General features: G+C 36.4%; 1 protein-coding gene across 1 annotated transcript in view; it reads right to left on the bottom strand.

Moving 5' to 3' along the window:
* Positions 1–21,607, bottom strand: part of tei (irregular chiasm C-roughest protein teiresias) — a 578,605-nt gene that overhangs the window by 341,400 nt on the left and 215,598 nt on the right. The window contains exon 5 of the mRNA XM_072525284.1: positions 4,422–4,532. Coding sequence (XP_072381385.1) covers positions 4,422–4,532 — 111 coding nt within the window. The remainder of the gene's footprint in view (positions 1–4,421; positions 4,533–21,607) is intronic.

Here is a 21,607-nt window from a genome sequence, read left to right on the forward strand (position 1 = left end):
TAGCTTCTTAAATTTGTTGTTAGTTATTATTTTAGCAAACCTTAGATAACTATAACTTAAATTTGTTGTCCGAGCAGAACTTTGAAATTAATTGAAAATGTTTTGAAAGCTTTCTAGGTAAGTTTAATAGAAAACGAGATCACACAGAGCATAAGGACTCTTTGTCATCGTCCATCTAAGAGATAATCAATCAAGAACAGAAACTTAACCTGGAAACTTTACACATTAAAGTGTATAACTTGGAGGAAGTTAAATTAATGTTTCGACCTGCACTGCGTCCAGAATATTCATTAAAATTAATAAATTATTAATAGAATTTCAGAATGTCATAGAGATTTACCTATCATCAAACTTGTAATGTTATGTAATTTAATCCTACATTACAATGTTAGAGACATATAAAAGATATATTTAAGACCATCTGTAAGCGCATTTAAATTCTAATAAAAAGATAATTGAAACGAATAAGCATTTTAAATGATACAGGCTTTGTTTAATTTAATGTGAGCTTATTTACTAAGAAAAGTTACATAAAAACTGCAATACTTTTGCAAAATTTACAATTAGTGAATACTGTAATTAACATTGTATAAAGTGCAATAGAGTTAGTGATTATTACTTTAACACTAAATAAGTTTTGGCAGACTTATTTTATTTATTACTTGGTCAAAATCTAAAACTATGAAAAAATGTAAATGTCCCCGTTCTAGACCACCATTCGGGTAAAATGCGGACCTCATTAAAAACAATGGATTTTTTTATTTTTATTTTTTTTTTATCTTTTTTAACATTTTAATTACAATAGCACACATTTTAAGTTTATGACAAATACGTATTACACTTATGATAGGATAAAACATAAACACAAAACAATTTTAAAATAATTTTTTGTGAGTTTTTAAGTGTTACGTCTACAGAAATCGCACAGGAAATAGTCATCTTCTTCATCTGCGTTTGTACATGCCCCGTGGGCCCAAGCAGAGCATCCTGAGCACTGAATCCACCCTTCTTTGTCATTAGAAGCAGAGAAAATCTCACTGCAAAATATACAAGCCTCATCACTGTCCCCTTCTTCAGATGAGGAAGACTCGTTCTGGTTTTCGAACTTCATTTTCTTTAATGTGGGCCCAACATCAGTTTTTCGAAGGTTTTCTTTATCGCTACTGTTGCCAAATTTCTTCAGTTTTGTTTTATTCAGCATTTTAGATGTTTTAAACAGTTTCTTTTAGGTCCTTTTTTCATTTTTTTCTCCTCTTTGTTTTGCCGCGTCTTCTGTTATGTGTTGTATTTTTGATTCTTTCTTGTTCTTGGGTAGGTTATTATAGCAAAAAAAGTGGAAGGCTGCTCCATGGATGATCCAAATTTGGACCAATCAGGTTGGGTTAGGGATACCAATGTTTCAGCATTGGAAGTATTTGACACAGAATTTGGCAGAAGGCAAGAAGAGGCATCTTTATCCAAAGTAGCAGATTCGAGACACGAATAGGTATTTTTGCCCACGGTAACTGATTTGAGGTACGAAGAGGTCTCATTATGAACACTGACTTTTGAAGAGTAGGACAGTTGTTTAATATCGAAGCAAGGTTAGGTTGGTGATTTTGATCTAAGGGACTCTCCGTTGTTTCAGCTGGTGCAAATAGGCTATCAGGAAACACGTCACGGTTAAAAGGATATATAACAGTTTTCTCAAAGCCCGTAACTGCTGTTTGAACTAAGGCTGCTCTTTGAAAAGCAGTACCGTAAAGTTTTGCGACTTGTGCAATTGTAACCGCTCGTTCGGGATGGTTGATCAACCACTTTCTGAGTTTTTGTTCATAGTAGGTATTAAGGGGAGCCATAAAAGAAACGTCCAGTGGCAGATGAGGAAAGCAGAGTATAATAACATTATTTTCTTTCGCAATATTAATCAATTCGATGCTTTTTGAGTGCGCTCTGTGTCCATCTAACAGAAGTACGACTGGCTTGTCTGGTTTTGGGTTTGAAAACTTAACAAATTGCTTGAGCCAAACTAAAAAGCTTTCTGTTGTAATCCACACTGTTTCATGGAAAAAAGCAAAGGATCCTGCTGGAGCATCGTCCATTAATGCAGGATTTTCCCTTTTTCGTGAAAATATAAACATTGTGGGCATGTAGTTTCCAGCAGCACTCATACAAGTCTCGGCTGTCACTAGTGTTCCTCTTTCAGATAAAGCTAAAGCACCTACTTCTACAATTTTTGATGCCGTATTAGGAGCCGTCGTGATTCCTGTTTCGTCAACATTATAGATATCCTTAGGGGAAATGTTATATTTCTTTAATATATCTTCTAACAGGTCGAAAAATAAATTTATTAACTGCATCTCGATTGAATCCCTTAGCTCGTGCCAAGGAAGTTTGCTCCGGAGAGCGCAGCGAAAGTCTTAGATTCCTTTTTAGAAATGCATACAGCCAATCTTTGCCTGCAGCTTTTTTGTCCCTGTTGAAGGTGTGATCAATTCCATTGACAGCTAATTCAAACGCTAAATGGCGTAGATCCATTAGTGTAAGGCCAAAAAGCCTCTCTTCCATATTGACAATGTGTTGGGCTAATTCTTCTTCCTGTTCCTTGGAAAAAACACTTGTATAACATCCAAGCATTTTTCTAGACGATTCACTAGCTGACAACCAACATAAATATGAAATTAAAAGCTTAAAATCTAACATATTCAAAGAAGTTTTTACCGAGTTTACTCCTGCCTGTATTAACCGCCTACAGAACCCACAAAACACAAGAAAATAGTTAAATAAATTTAGAAAAACTTTCTTTTTTTTTTACTCTCTGAACCAAGCAGAGGTCACTAACTGTTCGACTACCAACTTGTAATGGCAATATAAACTCCTGCTGCTAGTAATACCAACTTTAGCCGCTCTTTTTAGCGTCACTTGACAGAGGTGGCCTGACCCCGTTTGATCCGACGTCCCCGTTTTGGACAACTCTCCCCTACTTGTAGTTAAAAGCATTTTTCTAGATGCTGTATACAAAATTTGATTAAAAGCTAAAACAAATTGTTATCTATTTGTTTAAGAATTGAGTACAGTATATTTACTACTACAAGTTTTGTCTACACTCTTCCATATATGAAAAAAGACATAAGTAAAAATTAAGTTTAATAAATACAACATTAAAAACTACTATCAGTTCAGTAGTCCATATTCATAGGAGCATAGAATGTAAGAACTCTTTACGAAACTGTCAAATTGGAGCAAGTATTCCAAGAGATTAATAAGTATAAGTTAGATATTGTTGTACTACGTAAAATACGATGAAATGGTAGTGGATCAACCCGAGTAGAAGACTAACAACTAATGACATATTTTGGGAACACAAACGTACATAATAAACAAGAAAAGGGAGTGAAAATACTGCTAGCCCAAAAGGAAAGAAAGGCTCTAGAATGGGAGCCAGTATCGGAAAAAATGATTTGGGCGAGACTGAAGGCTAGATACAATAATATTGTAGTAATAAATGTATATGCTCCTACAAATAAAAACGACGAAGAAGAGGAGAATGAAGGATTTTATAAGCAACTGCTAGCAACATATTTATAATAAGATTACCAATAAATATAAAATAGATATGAAAATAATCATTCGAGACTTTCAATTCACTATATTCAATGATAATATAGGACATAAACAAGTAATGGAAAAGGAGAATAGGGGAGAGGAACGACAAGAAATATCGGCTAATAAAATTTTGAGAACAAAATAAACTTGTTAAAATAATATAGGTGAAAACATCTTTAAACATAGGCAAATATATAAGGAAACATGGAAATCATCAGGAGGCAGGTACAAGAACCAAATAGACTACATAACAATTCAATCTAAATGAAGAAGCTGGTTGCAAGAAAAAAACAAATTAATGGAATAATAATATTAATGTTAGTTTTATCGATTTTGTAAAGGCTTTTGGCTTCTAAACTTGCATATATCAATTATAGTAGGATTTTTTTGTATATTTTTACCGTAATCTTGAAGTTAAGTTTGTAATCATAGATTTTTCTTTATAAAAAGTAAAAAAAAACATGCAGTAAGGTACTAATCTTGTTTCAATGTACTTACTATTTTTAGGGGAATAAGCCACACTTCAAGGTTAAAATAAGTTTATTGACGTTTCAATCTCCACTTTGGAAATTGTTTTCAAAATACAAACATAAATAAATTAAACAAATTTTGTTTTTTGTAACTTGTTTCAATTATTCCCATTTGATCACGGGATCAAGCACGGGACTGACTGTATTATAAAATCATACCTCTGCTAAAGATGATTAAATTTTTCTGTATCTGCCAAATTCAATCGAAGGTACAAAGCTCAAAGAAGAACCACTACTCCAATACCGATCCTCGGTTACTTGTTTGTTTGAGATATTAACTCTAAATAAGTAAAGTTCTACAGTTACCTGGAGGACATTCTAGGTGGACCGCCCCTCCTAGAGAAACTTCTAATTGCTTCCCGGTGGAACTTAGCTCCCCGACGTCGAAGTCCGGCTCTTGGGTAACATCCGTGTCGTCTGAAAACACAAAACAAAAACAATTAAAGGCAACGTCAGTCTGTAAACGGGCAGTTATTGGATTTTTTTGAGAAGAATTCGAACGCGTGATTTTGTTTTGCTTTAGGTACACTGTTGCTACAAGGAACAAGGAAGCCGGCTAAAAGAAAAAAAGTATTTTAATTGGAACGAATGAAAAAATCCGAGTCATGTTCACTTTAAATTCGATAGGGACGGTTATATTAAATATTTATTTAATATCTTTTCCGTCGACCATCCATTTATGATTAATTTTTCCGTTGACCGTCCATTTATGATCAATTTTAACACCCTCAAAATCATTGATTAATGACCCCTATTAATGAATGATTTTCTATTAATGAACGATTTTATTATAGGCAACACAACATACATTGCTTGCATAAATTAATTAAACGCTCTGAGATTGGCAGTGACCTGTGGTGTAGGCAACCAAACATATACCTATTTATAAACCCACTAAAAAATTAATTTAAAATGAAGTAGCCGATGTTAGTACTATCTGTCATTGTATGTCATTATTTACTTTATTGTTTAAAATTCTGTGTATTTAAAAAATCAAAGAATGGATATTGACGAAGAGTTTAATTTAACTCCACCAGAATTTAACTTCTTCTATCACAGAATTTACAGAGGTCCAAGAAGACTTAAATATAAATTTGTCAAAATGCTATACAGCAGATAATTGTTTATCAATATCTTCCTTTAATTTCAGTAATTGTACCATTTCGAATATTAATGTTTACTATAATAAAACTACCACTAAGGAAACTTTGAATAAAGTCAATGAAAGCTGAAAAAATTGTTGTTTATCGTTAAGTAAATAAATATTTAAACTAAGATATCTTTATTTCTGAAAAGTACGGTCCACGGAAAAGTTTTGTAACTAACTCATGAATTAAAATGGCGATTAACAATCTCGAACATTAACGCACTTGCTTCGCTCGCGCGTTAATATATCTCAATTGTTAATTACCCTTATTAATACACTTGTTGGTTAAATAACTATTAACACCCTCAAAATCATTGATTAATGACCCCTATTAATGAATGATTTTCTATTAATGAACGATTTTATTATAGGCAACACAACATACATTGCTTGTATAATAATTTAACCACATTTAACGCTCTGTGATTGGCAGTGACCTGTGGTGTAGGCAACCAAACATATAGGTACCTATTTATATTCCCACTAAAAAGTTATTTAAAATTACATAGCCGCTGTAAGTACTGTCTGTCATTGTATGTCATTATTTATCGTTAAGTAAATAAAAATTTAAACTAAGATATTTTTATTTCTAAAAAGTTCGATCGACGAAAAAGTTTTGTAACGAACTCGTGAATTAAAATGGTGATTAACAATCTCGAACATTAACGCACTCGTTTCGCTCGCGCGTTAATATATTTCAATTGTTAATCGCCCTTATTAATACACTTGTTGGTTAAATAACTATTACATTGTTTATGTAAAGATATGTAAATGTTTATGTAAAGATATAAGTAAATGAGAAACTGCTTTATTACTTGGTATTTTTGGCATTGGATGCTGCAATTACTTGTTATTTTCCCAACCAAATTTAATTTGATTCGATGACCTGGGAACCAGTGCACTCACTTTGATCTGAGCTGTTTAGAGGTCTCATAACTAGAATCTCGGTATCAGAAAAATAAAAATTTTAACATAATAGAGTAAAATCCTAAATAAAAATTAGAATAAGCTTATAAACAGGGTAGTAGAATACTTATATAATAATATAATATTACTTCTATAAATAACTCAAGGGCATAATAAAACAAACAGAGCATAACGATGCTACAATTGTGATGAGAGATTTAAATACAAACGTGGGTCAAGGCAAAGTAGTAAACTGTGTAAGAAACAATGGATTGGGTAATTGCAATCACAGGGGAGACCGTCTAATTCAATTCTGTCAAAAATATAACGTGGCCATCTCAAATAAGTTCTTTATAATTATAAAACGAAGGCTACAAGAGGGATGGAGCAGAGGAAAAAGAAAGGGAGGAAGGTGACTTACGTATAGGAATCCACAGTAGTGGTGTAAACGAAAACATTACTACTTGACTAGCAGATTATACCTATATAAATATTGTACCGTTATTAAATAAAACGAGCGGTTCTAATTTATGTAGATATATTTATTTATAAGTTTAGAGTACGATAATATCCTATCAACTAACTTAGCTAATATCGGAGTTACTTATATATACAAGTTATTATGTACTAGAATATTCTGAAATAGTCCACCTCTATTATTCTCCTCGAAAGCGCATCGAAGACGGGCGCTATTGAAATACCAACTCTTGAGTATTCTAGATTTATCCTTCGACCAATTGTGACACGTACCACGCATTGGAGATGGGCTATTTCGTTACAATATAAAATGAATGCAGTGAGATAGCTATAAAAGTTTTCAAAAACTCAAATTTAGGCTAGTAGTGTTGATGAGAAGAACTCCATGGATCAATAAAACATTATAGTGTCGGACTGGTAGGTGTGAAAGTCAGTTTATTCAGATTTGGCAATGAAGGAGCTTATAACTTTAAGAGCAGAGAATTAGTTACAAAAAAATTTGACCCAAAGCCACCTTTAGAACACTACAAAGCATTGTTTGCAATATTAAAAAATAAATGTATCGCAATACATCATAACACCCACTAAGAAAATATACCCGGTCAAGCACATCGAAAAATGTATATTGGACGAACATGTGCTAATAAGACTATGGAAAGCATGGAAGAATTTGTTCAAAACATAACAGGATTCCCTAGTGGACATAGCTACGGTGTACCTACATATATTCATACCCTCTTATGGGAAACTTTTTTTATCGTACTGAGAGATTAGCGTCTAGTCTGGCATCCAAAATTGATAACTGATTTAGTGTTACTAATGGCGCACAATCAGGAGGCGAACTAACATTACACCCCCTTTTTTTATTCAGTGGCAGAATATTATGCACCAGTATCTCTCTCTTGTTTCCCCATTACTAAGGATCGTGATTTCTTCCAATATTTCTAACAATTTTTCTCCATTGGTCTCTATCTTTAGCTGCTCTGAGAACTTCAAAGAATGAGTTTCCAGCAGCTGAATTCTTAATTTGGTCAGACCATCTAGTTGGTGATCGTCCTTTTGATCTTCTACCCGGAACATTTCCAGACTCTTTCGCATATCGCTTCCCGGAATCCCGCATCTAGCAATCTCACATCCCGCATGTCGATCTCCGCCTTTTTCGAGCGGTCATTCCTTTTCAGTTATGGCTCTATCTCTTATTGTTTCTCTGATTCCTTCTCTCCATTCCAATGCTGGTCTTAATCTTCTTCTTTTATTATTTGGAATATAGTTTAAGAGCTATGTTAATCATCGTTCATTTTTCATTCGCATACATACCCATACCATAAAATCTGTTTGGATTATATTGTACCTACCGTATTGTAAATTCTTCCGGTTATTCTTCTTATTTCTTCATTTGGGATGTGATCCAGTCTGGATATCCGACACGCTTTTCTTAGATAGCCCATTTCCACCACTTCCAATTTTTTTCCCTTTTATTGTCATTTGTCAACATTAAGAACAGTACTTCAAAATTGGTTCTACAAGCAACTTGTCAATTGGTTCTACAAGCAACTAGATTGTCATTTTTGTTCGTAAACTTATTTTAGAAGACTAAAGTAGTGAGTTTTGTAGTTGTACTAGATTTCTTCCTTCGCTATTACTGTCCCTAGGTATTTAAATTCTTCGCATTTTTTAATTTCTCCAATCGAGAGGTGTAGGTCTCTTTCTTTGTCCTTAATTCTAAGATATTCCTTTTTGTTAATGTTGATAGTGAGTTCCCAATTTTCGTATTTTCGGTTAACTTTCGAATCATATCGATCGTCTGCGAAGAAAAGATTTGTTACGTACTTGTTCCTCGGTTCTATTCCCATTCCAGTATTTTCTCCTCCAATTATTTAACGCTTGCTGAATATAGATTTTGAATAGAGTTGGAGATAAAGAACATCCTTGTGTCAATCTGTTTGTGACAGCAAATGCGTCTGAAATTTTATTCTTTATTTTAACGGCACTTTTTGCATGAGTATTAACCGTCCGAGTTTTATTAATTCAATGGGGATGGTTCCAGGTCCTGTGGCTTTCACGTTTTTCATTTCCCTTAAGGTTTGTCTTATCTTGTCCACACTGATTGGTTGTAATTTGTCTTCGTCTTTTTGATTTATTCTAAAGTCTCTGTAATTTATATCGCAATATGGTCTTGTTTCGGTCAGTAGAGATTTATAATATTCTTCCCACTGTGACATACATGAGATTTAATCTCCCTATTCCTTTGTAATTTTTTCTGAGGTTTTCTATAATCTTCCATGCTTTAGGTACCTACATTCCACCCATATATCTGTTTATTTCTGTATCTGAAAGATATATATTCGCTTAATGAGCTGCAAACTAACGGTCTGGAAACCGTCTAATATGACGATTTTAAAGCATGAAAGACCAATGTCGTAAAATCGTCATTTGACACTGGATAAAATGTTTTAACCTCTCAATATAACTACAATTGTATGGCTATATAAAATAATTTTAATTGTTAAAGTACAATAAAAATGTATATAAACTACGTATTTTGAGCAAAATTATAACCCTCGTAGACATCATTAGCAAAATGCCGACACTCGCTCGTGCTAGAAGAGAAAAGTAATAAAATTCTCGCCAGCCAGTAATTAACCGATGTCTGGTGCTGACGCTCTAACTCATTTTACCGAAAACTTTACCAACTAATCCACTAAATCCACTCGCCGCAACTATTTATGGTGGTCGATGAGAAATTATTTGGAAATTCCAAGAAGAACCAGACACTTTATTTAATTTTTGAGTCAGTTAAAGTTGCCAGTCCCATCTATTCAAGATATACCCACAGATAAAGCAGCGTCTTCTTAATTACATTAAAAAACTGACAAACTGATAAATAACCAAGTTTTAAACGTAGTTATTTATATCAATAAAGCACGCAATTCTCAATTATGATTTTAATTTGGGTTTTATTTGATTGGAAAAGATTTTAGATTTTACGAAAATTTGGTTGTTTAGAAATTTGAGTGACTTTGGAGAAGACAATTTCATAAAGCAGACACATGAAGTAGTCTCCTTTCATACCCCTAGTGCCGTTTAGGCACTACAGGAATTAACCACAATTTTAGTTTAACATACGTTTATTTTGACTTTTTTTCACTTCGGAAATTGGTCTAAAAACAAATTTGTTTAATGTGTATTTTGAGAATTATTTCTGAAGTGGAAATCAAAACTTCAAAATATCGTTTTGACGTAAAATAATATTAAAATGGCACAAGAAAATGGCTTCAGAACAAAATTTACATAAGAGTGAAAAGCTTGAAAACGATTTACAATGATAGATTATTATCCCTGATTTTATTCATAGAACTTTTGAACATGAGTCCACCAGGGTTAGATATATTTAAATGTTTTCGCCAGCAGCACCAGGCCACGTCACATGTTTGTAATTTTTTTCTCAAATAATTATTTTATTTTAATTTATTTTTGATTTCGTAACCAACACGCTACAATACAACAAGTTCGCAGATTATACACAACAATAAGAACTGGTCTCGTAAACAAGAAATACTGTACTGCAGCCTTTTTACATGTCTCTCAAGCTGTTGATAAGGTGTGGCACACATGACTTCTGTACAAGTTAACGAAAAACCTGCCTTACAGTTACTTCAAACTGCTTAAATCATACTTTACAGAAAGAAAATATCTACTAAGGTATAGTGAAGCCCACACAGAACTCTACCCTATCAAATCTGATGTACCTCAGGGTAGTGTGCTCGGACCGATCTTGTACCTGTTACATACAGCTGACTTACAACAAGCAATAACCTTGCAACATTTGCAAGGTTATTGCTTGATACTGTCACTACATTTAAACAAAACTGATGAATGGTTTAAACTCTGGAGAATTAAACCAAACAATATCTAAAGCGAACAAACAACTCATATACAACACCATACTTAAAAGTGTAATCACATATGGCAGTGAAGTTTGGCCAATGAAACAAAGAACAGAGAAACTGTTATTAGCAAAAAATGGACTTCTGCAGAAGAGCAGCAGGCAAATCAAGAAAAGATCGGATACCAAATGAGAGAATACGAGAAATGATGGGAGTTAAGCATACAATAGTTGATGACATAAAGACAAAACAGTTAATATGGTACGGCCATGTACAGAGAATGCCAGATGACAGGATTCCTAAACAGATTTTGACGTGGACACTACAAGGAAGAAGAAAAAGAGGAAGGCCAAGAAGAAGCTGGAGAGAGGGAATTGAAAAAGAACTAGAGGAAAGAGAAATCCCTCCAGGCCTATGGTTAAATAGAAAAGAATGGCGGTTAGGAGTCGGAAGGCATCGGAGAACGCTGTGAACCGATAGTAGTAGTAGAACTAAAGTAAATCCCTCAAAGTCCACACACATTACATTTACTCTAAGAAGAGGTATATGTCCACAAGTTAACCTCTATGGATATTCTTGACTCCAAAAGAATGACGTAAAATATCTAGGCATTCATCTGGACAAAAATGAACATGGGCCAACATATATGGACGAAAAGACTACAACTAGGAATTTTATACAGAAAACTTTACTGGATGCTGGACAAAAATTCACACCTACCGATCGACAACAAGCTGCTGATATACAAAGTTATAATAAAACCCGTTTGGTCATATGGTTCGTAGCTCTGGGGATCAGTAAGCAAATCTAATGTTACGAAAATACAGAGATTTTAATTTAAAACTCTAAGAACAATCGCTAATACCCCTTGGTATATCCAGAATGACGCCTTACATAGAGATCTCCAGTTACTAACAGTCTCTGAAGAGTGCAAAAGAATTTTTGAACAATATCAAAACAGATTGAGCGTGCATCCTAACACCGTAGCATACAATGTTCTCCACAACCTGTGATGGGTAGCTCTTTCGGGGCGACAGACTCAGTAAAACACAGGTTTGAAATAAAAATAAATCTATTAAGTATATATATACAATAAATAAAAACTAAAAAAAAGGAATTCTACGTTGTATACTTATAAAACAAAAATAAAATGAATTCTACGTTTCCGTCTGGGTCCCGCGATGAATGAGTTCCCCGGCAAACGTCTATAAAAGAAAAGAAACTAATTAGTACTACTAATATACTCGCTTTCGCTTCAATTCAGCGAAAGCTCCGAATATGCTCGCAAACAAAATATTTAGCTGTGCAGACCCACGGCAATGTTCAATACACAATGCCGACGGGTTCCGCTTGGCTAAGGACAGAGTATGATCCTCAATACGGAAATCTCTGTCCCGGTTGGTTCTGTGCAGATCCACGGTAATGCTCAATACGCAATACCGATGGGTTCCGCTTGGTTAGGGACAGAGTATGATCCTCAATACGGAACTATCTCTGTCCAGAATGTCTCGCTGGTTCACTACACCGGCGAGTCAGGGAGCCTAGAGCGCTAGCTACAAGACTGTCTAATTCCGCTATTCACACGCCTTAAATAGCCGTTTGAATCCCACTTCACCGTCAGGTTGTAGAAGTGGATGCGCAAATATTGACACTCCCACGGTTCGAACTGTTAAACGATTAAAGCATCGTTACACCCCCTTCTCTTTGAAAAAAAAAAAGTAACATACCTTTTTTTTTGTGTAGATGGTGTCTACAGCCTCGTGATGCCATCTATCCCTCTCGGTATCTTTATTACAATCTTCCTCCCCACGGTTTTAAATCTTTTACATGCGCCGTCATCTGCTTGCGGCTACTATTATCGGCCAATTTCAGTTTTACTATTACTGGTGATATCACTGACGTTACTATGTATGGTCCTGAGTACTTCGGCGCTAGTTTGCTGGTGAAAGCTGCACTAGCCGATGATAGATGGTGTTCCTTTTTCATGACTCGATCTCCTGGATGTGGCTGCCAGTCTCTTCGTCTTAGATCGTAATGTTTCTTCTGGTCCTCGAAAGCGTGTTCCATGTGCACTTTCGCTAGTTCTCTTAACGCTTCTAACTTGTTTAAGTTTTCTGCATACCCCTGTATATCTTGTCCATTTGTCGCCTCTGTTGTGTCTAATTCCCTTCCGAAATTAAGAAGCGCTGGTGAAAATCCTGTTGAATCGTGTCTTGACGAATTTATGGCGTAGCAGAATTCTGGTATGAATTTGTCCCAGTCTTTATGGTTATCCTCCACGTAAGTAGCTATCATCGTTTTCAGTACTTTGTTCATTCGTTCTACTGGATTGCATTGAGGTGAGTACGGCGGTGTTAGAATGTGATTTATGTTATAGGATTTTAGGAACGCCTTAAAACTTCCGCTTGTGAATTGCGCGCCGTTGTCCGAGATGATTTTCTTCGGGATACCGAATTGCATGACTACTTTAGATCGTAGAGTGTCGATGATTGAGTTCGTAGATGCTGCTCTTATTGGCTGGGCGACTACCCATTTGGTAAACCGGTCTTGCACGACTATTAAGAAAATGTTTCCTTTTGCAGATCTTGGGAATGGTCCCATTAAATCAACTGAGACAGTATGCCAAGGCTTTTCTACAGTGGACGGTTGCATTTTCCCGGCTGGTTGCATTTGAGACGGTTTATATTGGAGGCACTTCGTACAGGCTCTAACGTAGTCTGCAATTTGTTTAAACATCTTAGGCCAATAGTACTTTTGCGCTATTCGGCAAATTGTTTTTGCAATTCCTAAGTGGCCTGCTGTGGTCGAGTCATGATTTTCCTCCAAAATATCTTTCCTTTTATATCTTGGTACGCATAATTTCCATGGGTTATTAAACTCTGGGTCGGCTAAATTACGGCTGCTCCAAACGTGTTTATATAATTTCCCGTTTGATATTTGTAAATCCGGGAAATCGTCTGGGTTCTGGAGTACATTCCTATATAAATTATCGTACCAACTGCATGGTTCCAGTTCTGATGCTAATAATTCCGACTCTGGTTCTTCGCTCTGGTTTTCTTGTGGTTGTCGTGACAAAGCATCTGCTACCTTGTTGAGGACTCCCTTTCTATATATTACCTCGAAATCGTACTGTTGCAGTTCTAAACTCCACCTGGCTAACCGACCTGACGGGTTTTTAAGGTTCTTCAGCCATTTGAGGGACTGATGGTCTGATATGACCTTAAAATTGTATCCTTCTATATACGGCCTCATTTGCTTTATCCCGTACACGATGGATAGACATTCTTTTTCCGTTGTGGAATATTTTGTCTCGGCTGGTGTGAGGGTTCGACTAGCATATGCAATTACTTTATCCTGGCCGTCGTATTTCTGTGTTAGTGCAACTCCAAGTCCACAGTTCGACGCATCTGTTTGCAGGTAAAATGTTTTCGAAAAATCGGGGCATGCTAATACTGGGGCCGATGTAAGTTTTGATTTTAGCTCTTCAAACGCGTTTTCCTGCTTATCGGTCCATTTCCATCTTATCTTCTTCTTCAGAAGCATGTTTAGCGGTCCTGCTATTGTCGAATAGTTCTCTATGAATCGGCGGTACCATGATGTTATTCCTAGGAACCGGCGGAGTTGACGCACATTTCTCGGTGCTGTAAGTCCGGTTATAGCGTTGGTTTTCTCCGGGTCAGTTTTTATTCCTTCTGCTCCAACCACATGTCCTAAGTATCTGAGTTCTGACTGGCAAAACGTGCATTTCTCGAAGTTCAGCTGTAATCTGGCTTCTTTCAGTCTTCGGAAAACTTCATGTAGGTGGTTTAAATGCTCTTGGAGCGTTTTAGATATTACTACGATATCATCCAAGTAGGCAAACGCGAATTCCATATCGGGAGGTATTACCTTATCCAGTAGGCGTTGGAAAGTGGCTCCTGTGGAATGCAGTCCGAATGGGGTGGTTTTGAACTGAAAATGGCCTTTTCCGGGTACGCTGAATGCTGTTACTGGGCGGCTTGTTTCTTCTAGGGGTATTTGAAAATATCCCTGTTTCAAATCGAGGGTCGATATAAAATTTGCTTCCTTAAGTCTATCCAGAATTTCCGATATTCTGGGTAACGGATATGCGTCCTTATCTGATAGTTCGTTGACTTTTCTAAAGTCAATGCAAAATCTGTACGAGTTATCCTTTTTCCTAACTAGTACAATCGGTGAACTCCAACCACTTGTGGAGGGTTCGATGGTTCCTTCTTTTAACATCTTGTCCACTTCTTGGTTGATGATCTGTAGCATTGCGGGATTGTGCCGCCTATAAGGCTGCTTGACTGGATCGCACTTTTTCTTCAATTTTATTTCGTGTCTTATTAAGTTCGTGGGTCCTGTTATGTTCTCAAACTCCCTTAGTTCTTTTCTTAGGAACCTTTCTAACTCCGTATTTTGAGTGGAGTCTTTTAAAGTGTTACATGTCTCTTCTTGATGTTGTATGTATTGTTCGGTCGTATGTTTATCGAATTTAAGTTCGATAGAATGGTTCCTGAGGAATTCCACTCCTAGTAGGGCATCTTCCGTCAACCCTGGCATTACTATGAATGTTTGTCGGGTTTGTAACTTATCGATCTCGCATTCAATTGTCAACTTCTGGTTAAGCTCCATTGACGCTCCATTTGCTAGTCTTGTTCTCCCTCTGTAGCTATCTAGAGAGTCCTTGTATATCTGAGCTATTCTATCCCCGACGTAATTTTTAGTAGTTCCTGTGTCGATGAGCGCTCTGTATGTTCTTTGCCCTATTTTTAGTGATGCAAACAGTCGAATGTCGTTGCTTGCTGGCTGTGTAACGGCGAAAACGAATGGAGTCGAATCTTCTTTTACAGACTGGGACGACTCCTTGTTTCTCCAGTCTGTAATTCGTTTCCCTGACGCCTGAAACAGCAGTCGCTGCTGTAAACCCCTTCTCTGCCGCAACGCGAACAAAACTTTTTCCATGGGTTTTTGCAGTTTTTACGGCTGTGACCTGGCATCTTGCATCTAAAGCATGCCGTTTTCGCATCGTACTCTGCTTGGTCCGTGCGTCTCCAGTTTCCACGGCAAATCTGATTTTCTCGGGTCTTTTCGTCTTCTACAGCTTCGTATTCTTGGGCTAAATCTTGTAACTCGGCTAAGTTTCCGAAATCCCGGCGGCGAGCATAAAGCTTATATTCTGGTAACAAATTTTTGTATATCCTTTCAAGTTCTTGGTTTCTGGAAAAAGATCCTTCTCGTCTGATTAATGTTTGAATTTCCGTGATATATCTATCTACTGGTTCGTTTTGTCTCTGTTTTCTGTTTCGGATTTGCTCTTCTAGTTGTAGCAAATATCCCCTGGGATAGAAAGCTTTTTTAAAATCTTCGCTGAAATCTGTCCATGACTTCCAATTTTTGTTATTGTTTCTGTACCATAACAAAGCGTGGTCTCCTAATAATTCTGGTAATGCTTTTAGCAGATCTTGTTTATCGATCTCGTAGGCCAAGCTTAATTCGTCTATCCTCTCTAAGAATTCTATTGCATCCGAATGTTTCTTGTCGAAGTGTGTGTTCCACTTTCGTACTTGATTTAGCAATTCTGGTTGCCCCATTTGTTTCGTTATTGTTAATTCCTGTAATTGTCTTCGAATTCCCGAAATTTCCTGGGTTAGTGTGTCGGATTCTGTTCCCTTGGACATTTTTTCTTTTGGGATTGTTCCTGTCGCTTCCTCGCGATTTTTAAAATAGGTTCTGAGTCGTGCTCTTAATTCGTCGACGGTTCCCTTGGGATCTAAGCCGTATTTTTCGGCCTCGCTCTGCAATTCCTCTTTGCAAAGTCGGTTTATCCACGACGTACCTGTTACTGAGTCTGTGTCTTTATCTGTCGGCATGTTATTAATTTTTGCTCGGGCGCCAGTTTGTGATGGGTAGCTCTTTCGGGGCGACAGACTCAGTAAAACACAGGTTTGAAATAAAAATAAATCTATTAAGTATATATATACAATAAATAAAAACTAAAAAAAAGGAATTCTACGTTGTATACTTATAAAACAAAAATAAAATGAATTCTACGTTTCCGTCTGGGTCCCGCGATGAATGAGTTCCCCGGCAAACGTCTATAAAAGAAAAGAAACTAATTAGTACTACTAATATACTCGCTTTCGCTTCAATTCAGCGAAAGCTCCGAATATGCTCGCAAACAAAATATTTAGCTGTGCAGACCCACGGCAATGTTCAATACACAATGCCGACGGGTTCCGCTTGGCTAAGGACAGAGTATGATCCTCAATACGGAAATCTCTGTCCCGGTTGGTTCTGTGCAGATCCACGGTAATGCTCAATACGCAATACCGATGGGTTCCGCTTGGTTAGGGACAGAGTATGATCCTCAATACGGAACTATCTCTGTCCAGAATGTCTCGCTGGTTCACTACACCGGCGAGTCAGGGAGCCTAGAGCGCTAGCTACAAGACTGTCTAATTCCGCTATTCACACGCCTTAAATAGCCGTTTGAATCCCACTTCACCGTCAGGTTGTAGAAGTGGATGCGCAAATATTGACACTCCCACGGTTCGAACTGTTAAACGATTAAAGCATCGTTACAAACCAACAAGCGAAAAGATTGCGGTATGATCCCTTGGACCTACCAAATCGTTCCTGACAGTGCCTACAGCAGCGGAAGCTACACCTTCAACAGCGCTCAGCCATTGTGATCTGTGCCGTTTTTAGTATTCGTGTTCGCGTATCTGTATATGTCCGCATCCCACCGGTAAACAAGCTAACATTTGTGTTATAATGCTTTGGTCACTGGACCTTACATCTTTTTGATATTGACATTAAAAGACAAACAATTTTACTTATTGTTTTTATTGTGAAACAGACTGTAAAAAATCTTAGATGTTAATAATAAAAAAAAGAATTTCAATTTATTTTGAATTTATTAATTTTTTAATTTTCTTTTTTGTTTTACTTTGTTTCTTCTGAAAATAGGTGGCCTCAACTCTTCTATCAACTAAATATCATATTTATTAATATCATATTTAACTAAATATTATCTTTATATTTTAATTTTAGTTTCACTTATTATATTCTATTCCTCTTATTTAGACCCCACTCTATACTATGCCATAGACGTGTATAAATTCTCTGCTCTAAAGTAGTGAAATTTTATTTTTGAATTCTGTCATTGTCAGAACTTTCAGTTCTGCTTCAATAGGGGTGAGAATCCTTTTATAACATTTTTTATTTACTAAAGCTGAGGTTTTAGTGCATAAATTCATTTATATCTTTAAGTCTCTTCTGCAGTGAGTACACATTAATATACTTTTTTACTTGTAGTTATCATTTTTTATATTTTATGAATATTCCTTTTAACTTGTTTTTTTTATATAACCTCCAAGCCACACGTCTCTTTCAATGTATTAGTGCTATATGCAGCTAGAATCTTGTCTTGTCTAATGTCTTCTTCTTTTTCTTCTTGTTATGTAGACATAACTCTGTCTGTTTTTTAATGTGACTCCAGTAAGTTGTCGTTCCATCGTTTTCGTGGTCTTCCTACTGATCGTCTTCCTATTGGGAAACCGTCTCTTGCCGTCCATACTCTATTTCTTGTTATTCGGCTTATATGATCGTTCCATTCTACTCTTCTATTTCTTACCAAGTCCTTAATATTCTCCACCTTACATCTATGTCGTATATCTATACTTTCAGCTCATATTTTTTCATATTTGCTGTTTCTAACATCCTTTTTGTGCTTTATGTGGCAGGTAGTGTTTCTGCCGCGTATGTCATTATTGGCCTAATGACTGTTTTCCTGACCTTCCAGCTCCAATTTACATCTTAGTAAGTTTGCTGTTGTAACCATGCATTTCTCATTTTTTGAAGAAATTTAGATTAGATTTACTCGCGTTTATATTAAATTTGTGCAGCATACGTTGTAAATCATCTTCACTTTGAGAAAGTAGTATTACATCGTCTGCATAGCAGATTATTTTAAGTTGTCTTTCCTCCATTTTGAATCCGTTTTTAGTTCTTACTCTTTTTATTTTTAAATCCCTAATCACGTTGAACAAAAGAGAACACAGAAAATCTCCCTGGCTTATCCCATTGACAGCTTCAATAGGGTCAGTTAGTTGTTCTTCTACTTTTACTTTTATTGTGTTATTTTGGTAGATATTTTTGATCGTTTTGATTATTCCTAGAGATATCTCTTTTACGTATAATAAATGGATAGCGTCCTTTGATTTGACCTGGTCAAATGCTTTCTTAAGTTCCACGAAATATGGATATGATAGTTTGTTGTATTCTAATGATTTTTCTTGTACTTGCCTCATTTATCTACTTCGCAAAAGTAGGTGAATATCTATAGTATGACTTAGATATTAATTTTAATTTTCTTTTATGCTACCTGGTATTTATTATTAGACAAGGATTTGGCACAAGAGAAGCACTCTATAGCTTAACTGTCCTACTTCAGAAATGCAGAGATCAGCAAAAAGATGTCTTTCTATGTTTTATAGATTACCAGAAAGCGTTCGATTGTGTTAATCATTCAGAATTAGTAAGATTGCTCCAGGAACGTTCGATAGATGAGAATGACCTTAAAATCATAAAGAACCTTTTTATGAATCAAGTGGCATCTGTGAGAGTAGGACTGGAATCTACATCATATTTCTCAATCAAAAAAGGTGTACGACAGGGTTGTGGTCTGTCACCCCTCCTTTTAAATCTTTACTCTGAAACGATTTTCGATAGAGCCTTAAGTGACACTGAAGATGGAATCAAAATCAACGGACAGACTATTAGTTATCTTCGCTATGCTCATGATACAGTCATAATAGCTGATAGCCAAGAAGCGCTACAATGACCAATAGATAGAATAAACACTGAAGGAGAAAAACTGGGCTTGAAGATTAATATAAACAAGACGAAGGTAATGGTGGTTAGCAGAACACGAAATATGCAATTGAATATAAGAGTAGTAAACAATAAGAACATCCAAAAGGTCCCCAAATTCAGATATCTCGGTAGTTGGATAACTGAAGATCTAAATCCAGACATAGAGATACGTAGCAGGATTGAGCAAGCCTGAACAGCATTTACTAATATGAGAATCTTGCTAAGCAACAGAAGCCTTAAATTAACGCTTCGATATCGCTTTATAAACTGTTACATTTACTCCATACTGCTATATGGTGTAGAAACCTGGACCATAAATGCCAATGTGATGAACCTATTGAAGGCCTTTGAAATGTGGGTATTTAGAAGACTACTTAAAATTCCCTGGGCAGATCACACAACAAATGTCAAAGTATTAAATAGAATGGGCAGAGACCGAAAATTGCTACCAATAATAAAAAGAAAAAAAACTGTTTATCTGGGTCATTTATTTTAAAATTCCAAGTACCAGTTCTTAAAGCTTATTATGGAAGGGAAGATAGAAGAAAAACGGGGCATCGGAAGAAAGAAATACTCATGGCTTAAAAACATAAGGGATTGGACACACCTCGATGCCTATGCACTCTTTAGATCCACACAAGACTGAGAAGAGTATGCCAGAATTGTCGCCAATATCCACTAATTGGATAGTGCACCATAAGAAGAAGAAGATATTTATTATATATACCGTGCCGGTGTAGTTTCCAAGAAGGAGGGATTCTGAATTGAGTAGGGGCTCTTCAGTACTTCTTGGAAAACATACTCGGAGGGGAATAGTCCTCAACCTCAACAAGGCGCGTACCAATGACTGAGGGAACGTCCTACAGATATGTGGGACAGGTGTGAATAAGGCTTTGTCAAATAAACACCCGCGGATCAACTGAGAGCATGGCGCAGGGCAGCAGCTATATCATTACAGGATCGAAGCGGTAGAGAAAATTCTTTTTACCGGTCTGATACTGAATAATCATAGGCGGTAATTATAATTTAACCGGTTGTGATACTGCAAAGTAACCGAACGATTACTGGTAAAAGTAATTCCCCATTTGCTGGTCAACAGCTACGGGTGGAAGAACTGACATGTGGTAGGGCATTTCATTAACCTGGAGCTGGGAAATTGACTCCAAAGGATATCCGTAAGGATATCTCCAGGACACCACAAGGGCTGAAAATCAAAAACGAACGGCCCTCAGTCCTGGGCACCCCTTAAGTGTGGAGAGGGTGCTAAGAATCCCCCAGTCAGCCAACAATGTCCCAGAAGTTAAAAGGATCGGTACGTGGAACATTCGAAGCATATACCAAGCAGGAAAAGAAGCAAATAGTATTCAAGGAATGACTTGCCTGAACGTAGATATTTTAGGATGCAGTGAAGTTCGATGGCCAAATTCTGGAATAAGAATTATAGATGAATATCATATCTATTATTCTGGCGACGACACAACAAGAAACAGAGATAGCGTAGCGGTAATAGTAAAAAGGGAAATAGCTAAAGCTAAAATAGGAGTTACGCCCATATCAGACAAAGGTGTGCTATTAAAAATTAACTTAAGTCCCTCTAATATAAACATCGTTCAGGTCTACGCACCGACATCAAAATACACTGAAGAAGAAATAGAAAATTTCTATCAGACTCTAGAAGACCCTCTAAAACTGACCAAAAAAACATGAACATACTATTATCATGGGCGATTTCAATGCCAAGATAGGACAAGGTAAAGTCGAGAATGTCGTGGGTTCATATGATATTGGCATAATAAACGAAAGAGGAGAAAGACTGATCCAATTCCGCCAAGAGACGGATATGGTTATAACGAATACACTTTTTAAATTACACCCAAGAAGGCTTTATACATGGAAAGCACCTTGTGATACCACAGAAAAAACAAAAACAAAAGACAAACAAATTATTAATACCGTGAAGAACAAAAAATTGGCTTACTTCGGCCACATAATGCGTAATAATAAATACCGAGTTCTACAGTTGATTCTACAAGGCAAGATTGAGGGTAAGAGAGGCTCTGGACGTAGACGTATATCCTGACTGGTCAATCTTAGGAAGTAGACTGGTCTAACGTCGACTGACCCATTTCGACCTGCTGTGAACAGAATAAGATTGATCAATGTGTCGCCAACATCTCTAGAAGATAGCCACATTT

This window comes from Diabrotica undecimpunctata, chromosome 1 (genome assembly GCF_040954645.1).
Source record: "Diabrotica undecimpunctata isolate CICGRU chromosome 1, icDiaUnde3, whole genome shotgun sequence".
In the NCBI taxonomy this organism is placed as follows: domain Eukaryota; kingdom Metazoa; phylum Arthropoda; class Insecta; order Coleoptera; family Chrysomelidae; genus Diabrotica; species Diabrotica undecimpunctata.